This window comes from Pyrus communis, chromosome 11, assembly GCF_041283825.1.
Source record: "Pyrus communis isolate YQ-2024b chromosome 11, ASM4128382v1, whole genome shotgun sequence".
NCBI lineage: Eukaryota > Viridiplantae > Streptophyta > Magnoliopsida > Rosales > Rosaceae > Pyrus > Pyrus communis.
In genome coordinates, this window is record NC_142575.1 from 24,709,299 (window position 1) to 24,732,715 (window position 23,417).

General features: G+C 36.9%; 1 protein-coding gene and 1 pseudogene across 1 annotated transcript; both read left to right on the plus strand.

Annotated features, from left to right (window-relative positions):
- The first annotated feature begins 16,120 nt into the window (after positions 1-16,120).
- Positions 16,121-16,525, plus strand: LOC148693150 (uncharacterized). The gene has a single exon (XM_088680314.1). The coding sequence runs from the start codon at positions 16,121-16,123 to the stop codon at positions 16,523-16,525; it is 405 nt and encodes a 134-aa protein (XP_088536440.1).
- A 6,772-nt stretch (positions 16,526-23,297) lies between these two features.
- Positions 23,298-23,417, plus strand: LOC137743938 (5S ribosomal RNA; annotated as a pseudogene).

The following is a 23,417-nucleotide window of genomic DNA, read 5'->3' on the forward strand; positions in this document are numbered from 1 at the left end:
TGTTGCTATGCCCTCCTTTCCGTTGTGCTTTATGCCTCTCTCTTAGATTTAACTCGTCTCGTTTTGTTAGAGAATGTGAAGGGCTCTTTCTCAGATTTTTAACCAGGACACTAATCAAAGAAACAAGAAGAAAACTGAAATTTATAGAGGGAAAAATCAGGGAGCCAAGTTGTGTCGCCGATGGAGAAATCAAGGACGGGAAGACGAAACCAGCATTGAAAAGCCTGCCTACAACGATGCCGTTTTATGGACACACAGACTAAACTTGACTTTCCAGCTTTACAATAAGCTAGTAATAATGTGATTTAAATTTACTTTTGGCGAGAATCGAACCTAAGTCCTCTCACTTACAAGTGAAGAGCAATATCACTACATCGTAATGTATTGTAAACTTATGAATCGGAATTAGAGACAGTTGATGTTTCTTTTTCCTTTTTTCTTCCTAGGTTTTTTTGGTTTGATGAGAGAGCTGGTATAAGTGAGGAGAGATTCTTTGTTGCAACCAAGGTATAGTTTTAGTGGTATTGCCCGTCCATAGATATTTGTCGCATGTTCAAAAAGTGCATATGTTTGACCCCAAAAAAAAAAAAATGCATATATTAGTGACGGATCCGACCTTGGCTGGCTTAGGTTATAAACTTATAGCCCAATTGAGATTTTGGAGAAAAATGTAATACCTATTATAATAAGGAAGTTTTAACGAAAAGCCCACGATATTGTTCACTTTAACGAAAAACCATATTTTTACATTAAAAAGTCAATCCTAGTACTATTCATTTTACCCTTTATTTTGTTCTTATTATTAAAACTCAAAGTTTTCGATATATTTTCATTAGTTTTCCTTTATAATAATTCTCTTGCAAATATCTTTTACTGTTGGTAGATTTAGAAAAATAATCTCTTGAGAGAATATTTGACACACCTCGACTGAAATTAAGGCATGCTGGCCGTCACATGAGGGTGACATAGCCAAGTGCACTGTGCGGAAGCAAAATATAATAGTAAAAGTACGAAAAAATAAAAACCAAACTACTCAACAATGTAGTTAACTTACAAGTGCAAGTGTAAGTGTGACAATAATATTCAGAGCACAGAAAGCCTAATGCAGTCCAGAGGAACAAACACTAGCCAAACACACCCAGAGGTGGTCCTACACTGGATATAATCTGTCAAATATGCCGTGGATTCCTCGTAAGCCACCAAAAGAGTAACCCAAACTAGAACTTGGAGGGGCGCAAAACAGAAAGTTTGAGTGGGCAAAAACAAAGCTTTTCAAAATCATTTCATTAACAAAAGTTCTAACTCCTCGCCATAAAACACGTATAGTTTCTTAGAAAATAGAATATACACATATATCGAAAACATGCTCAGAAAAATATGCCATGTCAAATGCCTCTGCCTAAACGGTAAGTAACCCAGGTAATGTCAATCAATGCAAGTAACATGTCAGCTAGAGTCACCTAACGTGACCTGTACACAAGTCGGAACCACCTAAAGTGGTCTGTACGACAGGACTGGGTGTAAATAAATACGCTTAAGTGCTACGATCACGTGAAGACTAGGCGAATAATCGTGGGTCACCTACAAGTCGGAACCACCTATAGTGGTCTGTATGACAGGACTGTGCACCTAACTTGGATCCAAGATGAGCGTGCGGTGCGGGAGGTGAACATCACGTGAAGGATTGTGCCCTACTTTGGGTGAGAGCACTAACACTGGGGGGTGCAGGTTATGAGCTCTTTCTGTATCTCAAATAACCACTACGTCACAACTATAACTATAACTTACCTGGCACTTTGCGTCCGCATCGCCAAACATACATATATGCAACTACTAATGCAAAAATAAATAGGCAAACGAAATGCATAACATTTAAAAAATATATATACATTCTGGGAAAAACCATAAGTATATAGGTATATACGGAAAACCAAAAGCCCACTCACTGGTACGTGGAAGGATCGTAACCCTCTTGCCTTAAGTGACTGCGCTCGTCCTCGGAATAGGTCTCACCTATATGCGAAACAACTATACAAACGTTAATTTAAAACACATAACCAAAACTACGTAATAACTTCTCATACAATGTTCAAATGGGGTGTGTGAATACACCAACATGATCAACTCAACCTCACGAACATCCTTATATTTTTAAAATAATTTTCTGACATCACATGCGCCCCCACGCGTCGGCCAAGGCACGGCCAGACGCACTGGCACACGTGTGGCAAACCTAACGGCGTTAGGGAATATTCTGTTAAAACTAACAGATTCCATTAAAGTTAACCTAATGCCGTTAAGAATATTCCGTGCAAACTGACGGAATATTCCGTCTTCTTCTTCAGCACACCTCCGGTGCCGTCACAGTCGCCGGAAAATAGGAAAATTTTCAAACCTTCATTTCTCACTCGTTTTTCAACCAAATTTCATGAAGTTGGTACCAAAATGAAGCTTACAATAAGTAGAACAAAACCTTACCACTTTCAAGCCTTGAAATTCACGGAATCTCGCCATAGAAACTTCGCAAAATCCGGCCAAACCTGCAACTCACGATCCCGACGTCCAAATCCTTCCAATGAACCACCCCAAGCTTCCTAAAGACCTCACTAAGCTTCCTACAAGCTTCAAATTCCCTAAAATACAACAGTTCACATGTACATGAACAGTGACCAAAATCAGGGTTCTCTGGTTCAACGTGAAATCAAAGGATTTCCTACCTGAAATTGGTATGGTTGAATTCGTATGGTCATCACGAACATAAAGATATAGATTTCCACCTCGATCTGCAACGTTTTCAGGGGTTTTGGGTATTGTCTGTACAAAAAAGAAGAAGAAGAAAGAGAGGGAGTTCGTAACAGAGAACAATCACCCTAAAATGTGTGTGGTCCAGATACAACCAACAAAGAAGAAGAAGAAGAATAAGGATGAGAGTATGTGTGGTCCAGATACAACCAACAAGCCCACAAAACAATCACCCTAAAATGAAACATAACCACTAAAGAAAAAATCGTCATTTCACATATATAGTACGAATAATTCAGGACAGGCTGTCACAACCTACCCACCTTAATAAAATTTCGTCCCGAAATTCAAAACAACTCAAACTAACCACTAGTGATCAAAGAACAACAAATGATACAAATCTCTTATCCGATCTTCCATTTCCTAAGTAGCCTCCTCTACTGAGTGATTGCTCCACAAAACTTTCACTAAACTCATAGTCTTTTTCCTCAGAACATTTTCCTTCCAATCCAGAATCGTTACTGGTTCCTCATCATACGTTAAATTCGGGTTAATTTCCAATGGTTGAGGAGGTATCACATGCGACGGATCCGCAACGTAATGATGAAGCATAGACACATGAAAAACATTATGCACTTTAACCAGCTCAGTAGGCAACTCAAGCCTGTAAGCCATTTCACCAACTCGTTCGGTGATCATATACGGTCTGATATACCTGGGACTTAACTTACCTTTCTTTCCGAACTGCACTACTCCTCTCCACGGTGACAACTTCAAAAACACCCAATCACTTACTTTATACACTCTGTCAGTAGTATGCCGGTCCCCTAAGCTCTTTTGTCGATCCTGGGCCGCTTTCAGGTTAGACCTAATTACTTGAACATTTTGAGTAGTCTCCTCTACAATCTCAGGGCCCACCAAAACTCTTTCTCCGACCTCTGATCAACACAAGGATGTACGACAAGATTTACCGTATAGTGCCTCAGATGGTGACATACCGATACTCGAATGAAAGCTGCTGTTGTAGGCAAATTCCATTAAATCCAACCGATTGTGTCATGCATAGGCAAACTGCAACATCGAAGATCTCAACATATCCTATAATGTCTGAATGGTCCTCTCTGATTGTCCGTCTGTCTGAGGATGATATGCCGTACTATAAAGTACTCTCGTACCCAAAGCTTCCTGAAAAGCCACCTAAAATTTAGAAGTAAATCTTGGGTCACGATCCGAGACAATACTCACTGGAACACCATAGTACTTCAGAATCTTCGATATGAATAATTCAGCTAATCGGCCCAAAGAATACTTTTCCCTCACTGGAATAAAATGCGCTGACTTAGTAAGCCGATCAACTATTACCCAAATGCCGTTAAAACCATTATGTGTACGAGGAAACTTGTACACAAAATCCATCGTAATATTTTCCCATTTCCACTATGGAACGGGAAGCGGCTGGAACAACCCAAACAACTTATTCCTTTCAGCTTTAACTTGTTGGCAAATGGCACACCTACTCACATACTCAACTATCTCTCTTTTCATACCCGGCCAATAATAAAATGGTCGAATGGTATGATACATTTTAGTAGCTTCTAGATGCATCGCATAGGCTGAGACATGTGCTTCATCAAGAATTGCTTTCTTTAATTCCAAATTATTCGGCACAAACATTCTACTCTCCTGCATAAGCATGCCATCTGATTCACGAACTCTGAGGTCTTTCCTTTTCCTTTGATTCCTCGCTTGAATTATTTCTTGGGTCTTTTCATCACCCATATGGGCTTCAAGTACACGATCAATTAAAATCGGCCTAACTTGAAAATTAGCAAGTAAAGCTACCTCCTGATCTTCTACCTCTAACCTCACTCCAGTTGATCTTAAGTCTGCCAGAAGAGGAACATGAATAGTGTACAACGCATTAATACGGCCTTGAGATTTTCTGCTAAGTGCATCAGCTACCACATTCGCATGACCAGGGTGATAATCAATCGTGAAATCATAAACACTAAGCAATTCCAACCACCTCCGCTGACGAAGATTAAGATCCCTTTGCGTGAAAAGATATTGAAGACTTTTATGACCGTAAAGATCTTGCATTTTTCTCCATAAAGATAATGTCTCCACATCTTCAAAGCAAAGATAATGACCGCCAACTCTAAATCATGCATAGGGTAATTCAACTCATGAGGCTTTAATTGTCGTGAAGCATAAGCAATCACCCTACCATGCTGCATCAGCACACATCCCAGACCATTTAAGGAAGCATTGCTATAGACTTCAAAATTACCACTATTATCTGGGAGTGCCAAAACAGGTGCATGAGTGAGACAATACTTCAATTGCTGAAAACTCCGCTCATAATTATCATCTCACTCAAATTTAACATCCTTCTTTGTTAACTTCGTCAGTGGTAAAGCAATCACGGAAAAAAAAGTCCTTAACAAACCGTTGGTAATAACCTGCTAAACCAAGAAAACTTCGTACCTCAGTGACGATCCGTGGCTGCTCCCAATTCTCAACAGCTGCTACCTTTTGAGGATCCACCAAAATACCTTGAGAAGATATGACGTGTCCCAAGAATGCCACTTGATCTAACCAAAATTGGCACTTGCTAAACTTAGCATACAGTTGGTGTTCCCTCAACCTCTTCAATACCAAAGTAAGATGTCGAACATGCTCAGATTTAGACTTAGAGTATACCAGGATATCGTCAGAGAAGACAATGACAAACCTATCCAAATACGGCTGGAATACTCGGTTCATCAAATCCATAAAAGTTGTTGGTGCATTCGTCAACCCAAATGGCATTACCAGAAACTCGTAATGACCATAATAAGTCCTGAAAGCTGTCTTAGGGATATCCTCACTACTGATTTTCAACTGATAATAACCAAACCTCAAATCAATCTTGGAAAATACACAAGCACCTCAAAGCTGATCAAACAAATCATCTATACGCGGCAATGGATAACGATTTTTAATTGTTACCCGATTCAATTGCCGGTAATCAATACATAGCCTTAAAGTCCCGTCTTTCTTCCTCCCAAACAATGCTGGAGCTCCCCAGGGTGAAGTACTAGGCTGAATAAAACTTTTATCCACTGATTCCTGTAACTGGACTTTCAATTCCCTCAACTCAGCATGAGCCATATGATAAGGAGTCAAGGATATAAGATTAGTACCTGGAAGCAAATCAATGGTGAACTTTACATCTCGGTCTAGCGGCAATCCAGGTAAATCATCAGGGAAAACATCAGGAAAATGCCTGACTACTTTTACATCTCCACGCTAGTAGGAGCAACATCGTTTAACACCACATAAGCTATGTATCCCTGGCAGCCTTTTGATAACAACATTTTTGCTCGCACAACAGAAATAACGCTATGTCTCACCCCACTCTGCTCACCCACAAAAGTAACCACATGTAATCCAGGACGATGGAAGGTGACTGTTTTCCTATAACAATCTATATTGGCTTGATTGAAGTGCAACCAATCCGTGCCCAAAATCACATCAAAATCAACAATATCTAACGAGATAAGATCAGCTGGCATAACCACATCCTCCACCATCACTGGACATCCTGGATACACACAAACAACAATGCATCTCTCCCCTCTAGGCATAGCAAACTCTAAATCATACCCTAAAGGTGAAGGGTGAGGTTGCGTCACTTGAGCAAATGTATAAGAAATAACATAATGGGTAGCACCACAGTCAATCAATACTCTAGCAAAATAACCAAGGATATTTCACATACCCATGATCAAGTTTGGATTATTCTGAGTATCCTGTAGAGAAATATTGTGGATACGTCCCTAGGTCTGTTGTCGTCCACCACGACCTCTACTAGTCTGACCACCACGACTCTGCACATTATGCCCCTAGCTAGGCTGACCAGACTGCCTTAAGGATCCCGTATTACTAGTAGCAATCTCTCCCTGTTGAAGCTGTCGTCCCTGGTACCACTGAGATCCACCCGCCGGAATAAGAGGATACGACATATAACCACCTGAAAACAGAGGATACCCACTCTGAGAATAAGGATCTTAAGGATACGAATATTGTCCAAAAGCATAAGGAATGGCATCAGCTTGATAATAGTAGGCACCACCACGACCCGTCTGACCATAAGGACCAGGGCCTGGAACCTGCTGGATCGATGCAGGTGGTAGCAAGAAAGACTGTTGGGGCCTCAACTGACTCTGGGGACAATTTGCAGCTCGATGTCTCATCTGCCCACAAATGAAACAACCACCGCTGCCCCTCCAGCACTCTCCAAAATGTTGATTATTACACCTGCGGTAAACCGGAACCCTTCCTCTACCAGTATCACCATGTCTCTGGCCTCTAGGACCCCAACAAATCTACCACCTCTTCCCTGACCAATGGCACTAAAACCACCGCTGGAAGAACTGGAACTAGTCCCACCTCGCTTAAAACTCTGGGTCTTGCAAGGTCCTAGAGATGCCTGACCCTTGCCTTTGTCGTCTTTCCTCTGATTGCCATCTTTTTCTTTTTCCTCACTCTCACTAGGCATGTTCTCGGAATCCTCAATCCTCAACAGAATCTCATAGAACTCCTGATAAGATTCGCAAAGGGTAGTGGTCGCCATAGAACGCCACTTCTTCTTAGTACCCAAACGAAAATGACGAAGCATCTCACTCGGATTGGCAGCAACCTTCGGATAATAACTAGATAAATCAGTGAACCTTCGATAATACTCGTTCACCGTTAACTTCCCTTGCCTCAACTCGGTGAATTCTTGCTTTTTACGATCAATGTACTCATGAGGCACAAACATTTTCCGAAACAAATGCTTAAACACTTCCCAGTCAACCCTTTCTTCTGGGGTCAAACGACAGACCTCCTATTCCCACCAAGATGACGATTCCTTACCCAAAAACCATGATGTGGTCTCAACCCACTTCTCAACAGGAAGATTCCCCTGATTATGCAACACTCGAAAAGTCTTTTCAATATGATATAGCCACCGCTCAGCTCCGTCAAAACCCTCGGGGCCCTCAAACTTATCCAGCTTCAAATTGTACATAGTCTCCAGATGAGTCATCTAGGGAGGACGGAGCGCCGACTGAATAGCGGTAGCAATAGCTTCCCTCAATTGGGCTACATCGGGGAAACTAGGCTCAGGAGAGCGATGTGGTTCCCTACGAGGCGGCATAGTTATGACAGAAGACACTAAAACAATTAGAACACTCACAAAATATGCAGGACTGCCAAACCTATGCTTTGATACCAAACTGACACACCCCGACCGAAATCTAGGCGTGATGGCCGTCACGTGAGGGTGACGTAGCCAAATGCACAATACAGAAGCAAAATATAATAGTAAAAGTACGAAAAAATAAAAATCAAACTACTAAACAACGTAGTTAACTTACAAGTGCAAGTGTAAGTGTGACAACAATATTCAGAGTACAGAAAGCCTAATGTAGTCCAGAGGAACAAACACTAGCTAAACACACCCAGAGATGGTCCTACACTGGATATAATCTGTCAAATATGTCGTGGATTCCTCGTAAGCCACCAAAGGAGCAACCCAAACTAGAACCTGGAGGGGCGCAAAACAGAAAGTGTGAGTGGGCAAAAACAAAGCTTTTCAAAATCATTTCATTTACAAAAGTTCTAACCCCTCGCCGTAAAACCTGTACAATTTCCCATAAAATAGAATATACACATATATCGAAAACATGCTCGGAAAAAATATGCCATGTCTCTACAAAAACAGTAAGTAACCTAGGTAATGTCAATCAATGCAAGTAAGATGTCAGCCGGAGTCATTTAACGTGACCTATACGGCTGAATCTAGAGCTCAAATCCCCAACTCACTAACTATACCTGCACACAAGTCGGAACCACCTAAAGTGGTCTGTACGACAGGACTGGGTGTAAATAAATATGCTCAAGTGCTACGATCACGTGAAGATTGGGCGAATAATCGCAGGTCACCTATAAGTCGGAACCATCTATAGTGGTCTGTACGACAGGACTGTGCACCTAACTTGGATCCAAAATGAGCGTGTGGTGCGGGAGGTGAACATCACGTAAAGGACTGTGCCCTACTCTGGGCGGAAGCACTAACACCGGGGGTGCATGTTATGAGCTCTCTATGTATCTCATATAACCACTACGTCACAACTATAACTATAACTTACCTGACACTTACTTATGCGTCCGCAACACCAAATATACATATATGCAACTACTAATGCATAAATAAATAGGCAAACGCAATGCATGGCATTTAAAACATATAAACATTCCATAACATTTTCTGGAAAAAACCATAAGTATATAGGTATATACGGAAAACCAAAAGCCCACTCACTGGTATGTGGAAGGGTCGTAACCCCCTTGCCTCGAGTAACTGCGCTCGTCTTGGGGATAGGTCTCACCTATATGCGAAACAACTATAAAAACGTCAATTTAAAGTACATAACCAAAACTACGTAATAACTTCTCATACAATGCTCAAATGGGGTATGTGAATACACCAACGTGATCTACTCAACCTCACGAACATCCCCATATTTTTAAAATAATTTTTTGATGTCACACACACCCCCACGCGCCGGCCAAGGCACGACCAGACGCACCGGCCATGCGCGGGCACGTGCCTGGCGCACGTGTGGCAACCCTAACGGCGTTAGGGAACATTCCGTTAAAACTAACAGATTCCATTAAAGTTAACCAATGCCATTAAGAATATTCGTCCAAACTGACAAAATATTCTATCTTCTTCTCCAGCACACCTCCGATGCCATCGCCGGAAAATAGGAAAATTTTCAAACCTTCATTTCTCACTTGTTTTTTAACCAAATTTCATGAAGTTGGTACCAAAATGAAGTTTACAACAAGTAGAACAAAACCTTACCACTTTCAAGCCCTGAAATTCACGGAATCTCGCCGTAAAAACTTCACAAAATCCGCCCAAACCTGCAACTCACGATCCCGACGTCCAAATCCTTCCAACGAACCACCCTAAGCTTCCTAAGGACCTCACTAAGCTTCCTACAAGCTTCAAATTCCCTGAAACACAACATTTCACGTGTGCATGAACAGTGACCAAAATCGGGATTCTTTGGTTCAACGTGAAATCAAAGGATTTCCTAACTGAAATTGGTATGATTGAACTTGTATGGTCCTCACAAACACAAAGGTATAGATTTCCACCTCAATCTATAACGTTTTCAGGGGTTTTGGGTCTTGTCCATACAAAAAAGAAGAAGAAGAAGAAGAAGAGAGAAAGAGAGAGAGAGTTCATAACAGAGAAGGATACGGGAAGGAGATGAGGATGAGAGTGTGTGTGGTCCAAATGCAGCCAACAAGCCCACAAAACAATCACCCCAAAATGAAACATAACCACTAGGGGCAAAATCGTAATTACATCTACGGTATGAATAATTCGGGACGGGCTGTCACAATATTGCCTTGATCAGGCTCTTTACCCAAAGAGATTTCCATGTGTAAAAATAGGGACTAGTTGTAGGGTACATTCTACGTCGAATTTTAACGATCCAAACTGTCTATTTTGTACGTCTTGATTCATAAATCATTCTTGTTAAAATTCAATTTGATCTGAAATATTTGCCTATTTAATTATCATGCTGAAATTTCATTGTTTCTTATAGAATAAAGTATTTGTTAATTTCTTTGAACTCAATTAGATGTCTCAAATATTTCCGATTTGGCTAATATTTTATAAGGATAATCTATGAGATCCAACTTGAAAATAGACGGTTCAGATCGTTAAAAGTCGATATGGTGTGGCCCCACAATTACATTAAAAAATCATAATAATTCATTTACAAGTGTAAAAATGTGAAAAGAATATGCAAACGCTCATGATCGCATCTTTTACGCTTTGATGAGTACATCGTTGTTTGAATTTTTAAAACTATACAAACCCTCATGAATAGTGTTTTTAAGGGGAGTTCAAAATAAATAAAAATTCATAATAATTAATGCACAAGTTGAAAAATGTAAAAGAATATATAAACATTCATGATTGCATCCCTAGCGCTTAGACCATGGTTACATGTCATTTAGATTTTTAAAACTCTTCAAACTCTCATGAAAAGGAAAATTAGTCCTTCCTTACAACCGTATATATCCCAATTTCAATTACATTATACCTTTGTACAATAGGTCAATTATAAGTTAGCCCTTCCTTACATCTAATAGCCCTTCCTTATAGTCTTATAAACAAAGGGAACTTTAACGAAAAATTTCCGATATTGTTCACTTTAACGAAAAACCATATTTTTACACTAAAAAGTCAATCCTAATACTATTCACTTTACCCTTTATTTTGTCCTTATCGTTAAAACTCAAAGTTTTCCAAGTTTTTTTTCATTAGCTTTCCTTTAAACTAATAGAGACAAAACAACTAATTAGAACTCAACATATATTAGTATTCATTAAGAATAGAGACCAAATAACTAATTAGAACGTCACACCTAACATTGGTTTTAAATTAGCCACTTTATATTACGATTTAATTGTATTTGTCTTCACTTGTAAGTGAGAGGTCTTAGGTTCGATTATCCTTAAAGGCGAAATTGAACCATATTATTAGTAGTTCATTATGAGGCTTTGTGCCGACTCCCCCCTTAGTGTAGATCGTTTGTTCAAAAAAAAAAAAAAAAAAAAAAAAAAAAACACTCCTACTATAAACCTTCCTTGCACTCTAAAGAAATAAATTCAATATAAATATAAAATTGGTACCTAATGAAAATTGACTTTGCAATAACAAACAAGTAAAATGTGAGGATTCTAAAGAATTTGGAAACGATCTCATCCCAATAAATGGAATTAACTTGGCTGAACATTCAGCAGTCACTTCTACTTACACCCAATTTTAGATGGAAAATCAAAACTTTGGACACGTGCCTACCCAAGATTGGACGTAATTTTAATCAAAATTTAAACACGTGTCTATCTGAGATTAAATGTAAGTAGAAGTGGCTGCTGCCAAGTCCTGTTCCCAATAATGGGTGAGAAAGATGCGAATCAATCAGAAAGGTCATTGTCAATCGGTGAGAAAGATGCGACTCAATCAGAAAGGTCATTGTCCATGATGTAAACATTTGACTTCCAGGTCAAAGGGGAAGATAATAATATTAATTTTAAATTCTATTTTATTTTATTTCTTGTGTGCTTGGAAGTAGTGGCGACTTCCAACCGTTTTCCTTCCACCCGTAATCAACACTCTTTCTTTCACTAACGCGTAAGGTTTTTAGCTTTTGTTTAAGATTTAAAAACGTGTTGGTTTACCTTTAACTCCTTTTAATTCAACTGTAACTTATCACAAAAGGGCATTATAAATTTGTAAATGAAGGGAAATTTATGATATTTGGTATTAAGATTAAAATTTGTGGTGCTGAGCTTTAGGATTAGTTTAGGGTTGATCTGCTGTAAAAAAAATGATATTTTTTTTATAAGCAAGGGTAGAACTTTTTTGGCTTTCTTTTAGACTCATGATTTGACAAAAAGCACTTCATTTTTCATTTACCAAACACAAGTTTAGCCTTAGTTTTTTTTTTTAACTGCTTTTAAAATAATTTCATTAATGTCAAATCAGTCCTTAATTTTACAGAAAATTATATTCCAATCCTTGATAAAGCTTACTTTTTCAATAAAACATTGTCTAAGATTATAAACTAACTCTAGTCCTTGGAATTTAATTGTAATTTTTGAATATTAATTAGGTTGTAATTATTTATTGATTCTCATAAATACTAAAATTTTATTTATCATTCATATTGTTTTATATTAAATATATCTTCGAATCACTTAAATAAAAAAAATAACAAAATTTAATTTTGTGAATTACATTATTATCTATGATTTTTTGTTGTTGTGAAATTATATTAATTAGGTTGTAATTATACATTTTCAGTCTTGCTCCGTGGCTGGCTGTTGAGTCTTTCCCAGTGACGAGCACGCTATTTCATCCCTCCGGTTTCCTTGCTCTTTCGTCCTTCCTTCTGCAACACGTTATTTAGATTATTTTGTTAGGATCGTGTATGTAGATGATACTTTTAAAAAATCTTGAAATTTATTTTATGCAAAATTAATTTATTGTTATAATTTTACTTTGTGATAGAAGATTAAAAAAAAAAAAATTCATCATCTTTTGATTGACAAAAAAGGATTTTATTAAGAGTAATGTTAAGTAAACTGAATTTGCAAATTAAATGATGTGTCATCAATAAAATATAAAAACAATAATCCAATCGTCAACTTTCATACAATTTAATTTACACATTCCTTTTGCATCAATCTTTCATTAAAATGTAGTTTAGTTATACGTAGTTTAGACGGGGGGAGAGAACAATTAATTTTATTAAAAAAATTGTGTATCCCTTCCTTCTTTTCCCGAATCAAAAGCCATACCACCATCATCTTTTTGGGCTTCCCTTGAACCATGAACCATCATCTTCTTCGTCTTCCCGGAGCAACGGTTTCGAATACGAGAACCATGAAAAGAAAAGGAAAATAAATATTAATTTTAAATTCAACTTTCTTTATTTTTAGTCATATTTGGTATTCCCTTAGTATTTCCTGGTAAGTACCACGAAGTATCCCTATAACCACAGAATGTATTTTTCACGAGATATATATATATATATATATATATATATATATTTTTTTTTTTTTTTTTGTCAAAGAGTAAATATTATTAAATAAGAATTGAAATGTTTGTAGTAGAAGCCAGAGAGTTAAATAACCACTCAAGTTCAAAGCAATCCCACATATGATAGCCCACAACAAGCGTGACATAAGACATCACTTGATGTATAGCCTCATACACGGGGAGTGAAAATAAACTCAATCGAACTTAATTGCTGCTTTAAATGCTGAATATTCCAAAGAATACCTTCAATAAAGCACATTTGGTATTAAGATTAAAGGGTTTTAGAACTTTAATCATTCAAGAAGATTAAAATTTAATAAAAACTTGTTAGATTGAATATTGATTTTAGTCCCTTAATGTGTACTTCATTTAAATTCATATAAAATTCATAAAAAAAAATCAAATTCATATTATATTTTTGTTTTTATATTTAATAGATAACTTATTTAATGTTATTACATTAAATTTTAAATTTATTATTATACACATTTTAGTTCATTAATTTTATTTAACTTTCTCTAATTAGTGTACCTAAACATCTGTATCATAATATATTTTACTAAATTAGTGTACCGAAATGCCCGTACCTAAATATATTGTAGTGAATTAGTGACACATAAGAAAATATGTAAAAACATAAGTGTACCAAAAATTCTGTACCTAACTATATGATACTAAACTAGTGTACCGAAATGTCGGTACCTAAATATATTATATTAAACTAGTGTACTGAAATATTCGTACCTAAACATATTATACTAGCCCAGTGTACCGAAATGTTTGTACCTAAATATATTTAATGAATTAGTGGTAGATAAGAAAATATGCAAAATCATAAATATACCGAAAATATCCACGAAAATATTTTCTTATATAAGATGCTCACCATAATGAGAATTAAAATTTATAATATTTTCATAAAATTTAAATTCATAAAATTATAAATATATATAAAAAAAAAAAAAAAAAAGACAACGGATATATATGTTGGTATTAAATTAAAATCAATTTTTAATCTTGAATAAGATATTTTTTGAAACTTCAAGGATTAAAATCTAATTTTTCATAGATGAAACTTCTCAGATCTTTAGTACGTCTTCTTTTTCTTACTTATACCTTTTAATCCTTCTCACTTTATATATATAGATGAAAGAGAGCACTGTCCACGTTAAACAGAATCCTGTCTCAACAAAAACAAAAAAAAAAAAAAAAAAAAAAAAAAAAAGACACCGGCGGGGAAGGAAGTTCTTGTAAGATGGAAACAGAGACGATGGGAGGTTATCCGAAAGACAGCAATGTTGGTGTCGATCCCGTCGTTGGAGGAGAGGTTGCTGCTCAGGTCCTTTCTCTCTCTCTCTCTCCAATCAATTAAGTTCATTAGTTCCCCTATACCAAATTTGTATGTGCACCGTTCCCAACTCATTTTTCGTCTTTTATTTCAACTCGCAGGCCTTGCTGAAGTTGCGGACCGCATTCTTGATTGTTATAGCTGCGTATAAATTTGAGGAAGGTGCGCGGTACTGCGTTTGCCTGTTGGTTGGCTTCTCTTTTTTTTTTTTTTTTTCTTTTTTTTTTTTCGGGTTATGTTACAGTTATTTCTGTATGATTCTAGTTCATATACGGTTGTGCAGCCAAAGGTAGTTGGGAGATGAACGAGACAAATACAACCGAGGATGCAATTCCAATTCCGACTGGCGAGGATGTTAACTCACGCCACCTAACCAAGTCATCCGAACCTGAGCTTTCTGAAAGTGGTGCAGTTGGAGAGGTGCGCACCATATTAATTTATTCTTTGATCAAGCTTTCCTTGTCTTAGCGCTCAAGCAAATATTTTCTTCTCGTATTGGTTTTATCTTTTGAAATTTCAAATCAACTTTGAAGTAATTTGGGTGATTACAACTCTTGATTGCAGGGTCTCTATAATTCAAATCCCAGTGGTTCTTTTGTACTTGACATTAACTCCCGCGATGAAAATGATGAGGTTGACGAGCAACACGACGAGGTATTGGTCTAAGAGCTTCTGTCAGCTGGTTTTTATCTAGAGAGCGGATCTTCTACTGATTGGAATAAAAAAAACATTATTTTATTAGAGAGTAATGTTAGGAAGATCAATTTTTTTCTAACTCAAAACGTGTTTATTTCTTATTAGTGATATCATTTAATTTGTAAATTTAGTTTAAAAAATTTAATCTTTCTTATATTACTTTTTATTAGAATGTATTTTAGCTCACCACCTTCAAGTGGTGATAGTTTTCACCATCCTAATTATTACTATTAAAAAGGTTTAAATTTTAATATTTTTTGTTTATCTATTACATAAATTTTAAAATTTAAATTTTTTTAACAGTAATAAATAAAATAAAAATCATTAACTATCATTTAAAGATTATGAGCAAAAATAACTTAGGTGGACACTCCGTACTCTTTTCTATGTCTGCCACGTGCATTTTTTAACAATAATTTTTCTTTTAACAATCCAACAATAGTCAAGAATCTCTTAAAATATTAATATTATTAAAAAATTTGTGTTGCCCCTACTTTTTTTCCCAAATCAGAACCCATAGCTGTTTCATACCATCATGCTTTTCGGCTTATTCGACATTAGAGTAATCATCCTTCAATTTTCTGACATGACTCATGTTAATGAAGTTGGTATAACTTGTGCAGGCTACTTTATCAACGTGGATCCTGTTATTCACTAGCCTTGTCATCGAGATGCTGTCTGCTGGTTTTGATCAGGCTTCCTCCCCAAGTAAGCCTGACTATGCACTGACTGGCATGCTATTGGCAATCGTGGGTATACTTGTTTGCATGTGGGAGCTCGTTCACAAAGGTAAAAAGGAAAGAATTGTACTGAGGAGGAGGGGAATACTATTGTGTTTTTACCATCCACCACCAGACAACGGGCTTTTTGGTACGTTTGCTGAAATTACTGGATTATGCGTTGCCATTGCTCAATGCGTTTGCTCGGCGGTGCAGTATTATTTCATCAGTCGTCATCGTACCAATCCTATGAAAGTGTCCCCTGTGGCTGCTGCATTCTTATTCGGTTTGCTTGTTTCAAAATTCGTTAAGAATCAGCGGTTCACCGGTGATGACACCCTTCAAAATGGTACTTAAGCAACGACTGGATTCAAGGGATCATAGAAATGTTCTTTAAAGAAAAAAGACAGACACTAGATAGTTTTTTTGGGGGGTAAACTTTCCTCGAAGTTGTTACCTTTACTAAGGGCCGGTACTGAAGGAATGGAAGTTGTGCGGGAAGGAATGGAAGTGGTGCCACCGCAAAAGATCCCCAAATCGAAAGGATCCCCGATTTTTTAAATTTGTATGTATATATATGTATATATAACAGTATGTGTAGAATATTATAAACTTAAGACTAAATGCAAGTGGTATTACCGCTTCTTTACATTAACCTAGATGATGGGTTCGAAATTCGTCTCCATCTTTTTTTTTTTTTTTCAGTTTATTTTTATTGAATCCATAAGTTTTCACAAAATAATATAAAAATTCCACATAATAACATGAAAATTCGAACATTGACCCTCTAAATAGTTAAGGAAAAACAATAAGCGACATTTCCACTTGTTGATTTGTTAAATTTGTTTGTGCTATTAATAAAATTCTTAAGTACTTTTTACGATCTCCAATTAACTTTTGCACAGTGTCCTGAAATCTTAGGGTCGGCCTGCCTTTACTTTACTATGAAAGCTCATATGGAGATTAGATCTGCAGAAAAAGAAGATCACTGTTCAAAAGAATACATACTTGTTTCTTTTAATCACATCTTTTTTTATGTTTAGCAGTATTGATTAAATTCTGCACAAAGCTTAGAATTCTAGAACCGTCCAAACACACCCTAGTCCCTAGTCCTACAAAATTGGGATGATTGCCATAAGGTGGTCTGCAAATGAATAAAAAAGAGAGGTTAGAAAAGAGAACCTGATGTACATAAATTCCCGATGATCAAGAAAAAGAAGTTGATATAAATAATTATCCAAATAAATATCACTGTTCAAAAGATTACCTACTTCTTTCTTTTAATTACATCTTTTATTTTTATTTTTTATGTTTAGCAGTATTGACTAAATTCTGCACAAAGCTTAGAATTCTAGAACTGTCCAAAGACATCCTAGTCCTACAAAATTGAGATTATTGCCATAAATGGTCTGAAAATGAATAAAAAAGAGAGGTTAGAAAATAGAACCTGATGTCCATAAATTCCCGATGATCTAGAAAAATAAGTTGATATAAATAATTATCCAAATAAATATCTACCCCATTAGACCCAATTGAGCATCCATCTTCTTCCAGGGACTATATTTACAGATGCCGTTTCACAATTGACAAAGAGAAGCTATCAAAAATGAATACTGATACGGCAATACGATACTATGATATGAATACGACAAATAAAAACATATAAAACAACAAAAATATACATTTTAAAGCATCATTCATCATTTAAATTCAAGTACATTTGAGTTGTTAGAGAAGAAAAATTCGAAAGGGGATTTTTAAAACTGGTACACTTGAAGAGCATCTCTTCGTTTTTGGAAGAAAGGGGGGGGGGGGGGTGAGAGGAAAAGGGGGGGTGGGTATTTAAACTTGTACACTTGACGAGGGGGAGGGTTGGAAGGAAATGGATGGAAGGAATTTTTTGGTTCACACTTGAAGAGCATCTGTTCATTTTGAGAAGAAGAGGCGTTTTATAGCAACACCATGCACCCCTCCCCAGTTACCTCGCTCTTTCGTCTATCCTTCTGCAACACGTCATTTGGAATTGCTAGTATTGTTTTTGTTGACTATATGCCGTGGGACTCGATCTCTCACCCTTCACTCCCCCAGCTTCCCCGCTCTTTCTTCCCTCTATCTGTAACACGTTATGTAAAATTACTTTATTGCCCTCCCGGTTTCTCCCTCTTCTTTTCCCCCCATCTGCAAGACTGCAACACGTTATGTGGAATTATTTATTATTGTTCTTTATGTTGACTTCTGTGCCATTGGACCCACCCTCGTGGATTCTTCTCTAACCGTGCATCCCTCCGGTTTCCTCGCTCTTTCGTTCGTCCTTCCGCAACACGTTATTTAGATTACGTCATTTCGAATTACTTACAAATATTGTTTTGTTGACTCTATACCCACGTGGAACTCCTCTCTCACCCTTCAGTGTTCAAAACACCCCCGGCGAGATTTCTTCGCTCTTTCTGTCTTCTCCGCATCTGCACCGCTTTATTGGGAATTACTTTATTATTGTTTTCAGAAATTTTTTAAAATGTCATATTAACTTACATTTTTTTTTAATTTATCATATAAATGAAAATTTTTAGTAATTTGTTATTCTAATATTTTTAAATTATTAATTTATCATCTTATCCTAACTCCTCTTAAATTTTTCATTCAAACTAAATTATGTGCTTTGATTCAAAAATAATTTATGTTCAGGATTATTTCTATCATTTTAATAACTTTTATTAACCCCTAGCTGCTGACTAAAGAATTTATTTCACAATGCCAATGTGTTTTTTTCTTTCTTGAAATTGATATATAAGGGCTCGTTTACTAATCCGTAATCAAATTGAGAGGAATTGAATTGAGGAGGAAATGAATTGAGGAGGAATTGAAATGAGGCAGAATCAGAATCAGATTCCTGTTGAATTTGTTTACTAAAACTGTCTGGAATCAGAATAGAATTTCATAAAACTGTTTACTAAGAATCGGAATATAAACCAGTATGATTACTAAAATGCCCTTGTCTCAAATCAAATATTATATATATATATATATATATATTTTTTTTAATAAAATTTGATATAGTATATAATAGTAAGAAAAAAATAATAATAAATTGCTTTTTTATTTCATAGACACACTAAAATGATTTTGTTTTTTTTTTTAATAAATTTAAGTATTTACTTTAATATCTAAATTTTCTCACTGAAGTTGTAGTTTCTTCTCTTCAGCATATTTATAGAGTTGTGCATAATGTGCGTATAGGGTTAACGATAATCTTGGAAATAATGAAAGTAAGTGAGGGTATAAAGGGAAAAAATTATCATTATGTTGCTTAGGCAATCCGGAATCCGAATACCTTCTATATGTTGGGAATCCAAATTAGTCAAATCTTGGAATTGGGTTCCATTTTTTGTGTGGGCCCCACACACTTTTGATTCCTCCCAATTTTAGTAAACACATGTATAATCCGTAATCGGAATCGGATTCTTTATTCTCATTTTGATAACGGGTTAGTAAACACTCTATAAGGGTCCAATACAATGTTTGTGTTCAGCAGTCTGAATAAGGTCATTCACAACTTTTATTAACTCCCTTTTGTTTGTCTGACATAATGACCCAAGCAAGTGCATATTCAATACCCAAATCAGCAAATCAATGATCAGTAGCTCTAGAAACCAAGTCCAAGATTTATTTTTAATTGGCTCTTTAGCTAAAATGGTTCATGAGATTTGCATAACACATCATTTTGATCCCTGAGATTGAAAATCAATAGAAATGGTCACTGAGATTGTCCACCATCCATTATTTTAGTCATTCCGTTCAAAACTCCGTTTAAGTGTTCCAAAGCTCCTGGCCGGAAGTTTAGGCAATTTTCAAAGCTTCATAACTCAATCGTTTCTTAACCAAATTTGACCCATAATATATCAAAATGAAGATAGGAAAGTGTAGAACAAGATTATACCTATTTGGAAGCCTAATGGTCGCCGGAGATGGCCGGAAAATAGCCTGAAAGGTGACTGTTCCGCGGGAAAACTGGAAAACTCGCCTGAAACTGGGTAAACTTTAAACGTTCATAACGTTTTCAATACTTAATGAAATCAAATGATTCAAAAACGAAAATCATACTTCTCGACAAGACAAAGAGAATCGTACCTTCCATGATGGCTAACTCCTTGAAAGTGGCTGTCTTGGTCTCAAGTTAGCCATTTTCAAGCCGTTTTTCGGCCAAACCATGACGAGTTAGCCGTCGAGAAAGGTACCAACTCTTCAAAAATAAAAATCATACTTCTCGAAAAGACAAAGAGAATGGCACCTTTCTCGACGGCTAACTCATCGTGGTTTGGTCAGAAAACGGCTCGAAAGCAGCTGTCTTGGTCTCAAGTTAGCCACTTTAGAGCCATTTTTTGGCCAAACCATGACGAGTTAGCAGTTAAGAAAGGTACCAACTCTTCGTCTTGTCAAGAAGTATGATTTTCGTTTTTGAATCACTCGATTTTGTTGAGTATTGAAGAAGTTATGAACGTTTAAAGTTTACTCAATTTCCGGCGAGTTTTCCAGTTTTCCCGCGGACTAGTCACATTTCAAGCTATTGTGCGGCCATCTTCGGCAACCATTAGGCTTCCAATAGATATAATCTTGTTCTACACTTTCTTATCTTCATTTTGATATATTATGGGTCGAATTTGGTTAAGAAACGATTGAGTTATGAAGCTTTGAAAATTGCCCAAATTTCCGGCCTAGAGCTCAAGGACACTTAACGGAGTTTTTAACGGAAGGACCAAAATAATGGATGGTGGACAATCTCAGGAACTATTTCTATTGATTTCCAATCTCAGAGATTGATGAGTCCATATTATACCATATATTTTACCCTTATCTTAGTATTAATATATTAGTTATTTTGGTAAAATTTTGATACTTTGATATATATTTTCAATGTAGGATATTCGACTTCCTCTAGACAGTAAACTTCAGCTCGATATACAAAATGATGCTTTGACAAATATCACTGACTATAAAAAATTGTTGGGAAATTGATTTATCTTACAATCACACGTCCTGACATTTCCTATGTCGTGAGCCTTGCCAATCAGTTCATGCATGCTTCTACCATAGCTCATTTACGCATTGTTAAGAATCCTTCGTTATTTCGAAGGCTCTTTTGGTCGAGGCATATTGATGAAAAAGAATGGTAACACTGCTATCATGGGGTACACAGATGCAGATTGGGCTGGAAATTCCCTTGATTATAAGTCAACCACTGATTTCTGCACATTTGTGGGTGGAAATTTAGTCACATGGAGAAGCAAAAAACAATGTGTCATAGCTCGATCAAGTGTAGAGGCTGAGTATCGAGCAATGACATCCACTGCTTGTGAGCTCATTTGGCCTAAAGGTCTTCTCTCAGATTTAGGGTTTCCAAGTAGTCAGCCTATATCTTTGTTCTATGACAATCAAGCTGCTATGCGCATTACTTCCAACCCAGTCTTCCATGAGAGGACTAAACATATCAATGTTAATTGTCATTACATTCGAGCACAAGTTCAATCGAAAGTTATTAACACCCATTACACACGTAATCATGATCAGTTGGCTGATATTTTTACAAAATACCTCCCTACTGCTCAATTTCAGCGTTTATTGTTCAAGCTTGGCTCAACGAACCCCCTTGATCTAGCTTGAGGGGGAGTATTGGAAGAAGCAGTTAATGTAAGGTATGGAAGTCCAAATGGAGCAAATCAATCAAGTCCTACCTTCCTTTCGGCTAAGGCATGGGTACCTTACTCTCGGCTAGGGCATGGGTCTTATGACATTGTTTCTAGCTTGTCTTAGTCTACAATTAAGGGATTGTGTTCCCTTGTTTTTTATAATTAGTTGGTGGCCCTTATAGGAGTGATTTAAGGAGATTGGTTGGAGGTTACTTGTAAAACTCTCCTTCTGTCATCTTCTCTTATATATGCTTCTTCCTTGTAAATGTTACATACAAGAAATATACATCCAAAATTCACCAAAAACGCAAGGCTATTGCCTGTTGGTTGGCTGTTTTTTTCGTTATGTTAACAGTTATTTCTTTATGATTCTAGTCCATATACGGTTGTGCAGCAAAAGGTTATTGGGAGATGAACGAGATAAATACAACGGAGCAAACAATTCCAACTAGGTTTTACAGCTACAGGTGTCGCCATGCGTTCACTGTGCATGTCGAAATGAAATGCCCTTTCTGCCAAGGCGGCTTCATCCAAGCATGCGAGGGTGTTGAGTCAGTCTACCTAGCCATGCAATCCGAATCTGAGCATTCTGAAAGTGGTTCAGATGGAGAGAGCACCACTGTAATTTATCCTTCGATCAAACTTTCCTTGTTTTAGCTCTTAAAACAAAATTTTCTGCTCATATTTATCATTTATAATTTCAAATGAACATTGAAGTAATTTGGTTGATTACAACTCATAATTGCAGGGTATCTACGATTCAAATCCCAGTGGTTTTGTTACACTTGGCATTGATTCCCAAGATGTAAATAATGAGGTTGACGAGCAACGCCATGAGATAAGGGTATTAGTCTAGAGATTCTGTCAGCTGATTTTTATCTGGCAAAAGCTTCTCTGTTTTCTCATAAAAAGTAAGAACTTAATAGAAGTTGGTGTAACTTCTTCTGTAGGCTACTTCCTCAGTGGATCCTGTTACTCGCTAACCTTGACCTTGAGATTCTGTCTGATGCTTTTGATCAGGTTTCCTCCCCACGTAAGCCTCACTATGCACTAATTGGTATGCTGTTGGCAAATAAAGGAAAGAGTTGTATTGAGGAGAAGGGGAATGCTATGGTGTTTTAACTACCCACCTCCAACTAACTTGCTTTTTGGTACTTTCCCTGAAATTTTTGGATTGGGTCTTGCCATTGTTCAATGTATGTGCTCGGCAGTGCAGTGTTAATTCCTCCATCACCATGCTACTAATCCTATAAAACTGTCCCCTGTGCCTGCCGTATTCTTTTTCGGTTTGGTTGTTTTAAAATTAGTTAAGAATCGGAGGTACTCCGCTGATGACAACCTTCAGAATGGTACTTAAGCAAATGTTAGATTCAAGTGAACATAGAAAATGATTCTTAGATAATACGATCGACCAGCCGGCACTCCTATCTTATGTCAAATCCTTAGGATGCGATTCATATCAACTCACATGCACCGGATCCCATCCAAACTCCGAAGTTAAGCGAGTTTGGGCAAGAGTAGTACTAGGATGGGTGACCTCCTGAGAAGTCCTCATGTTGCATCTG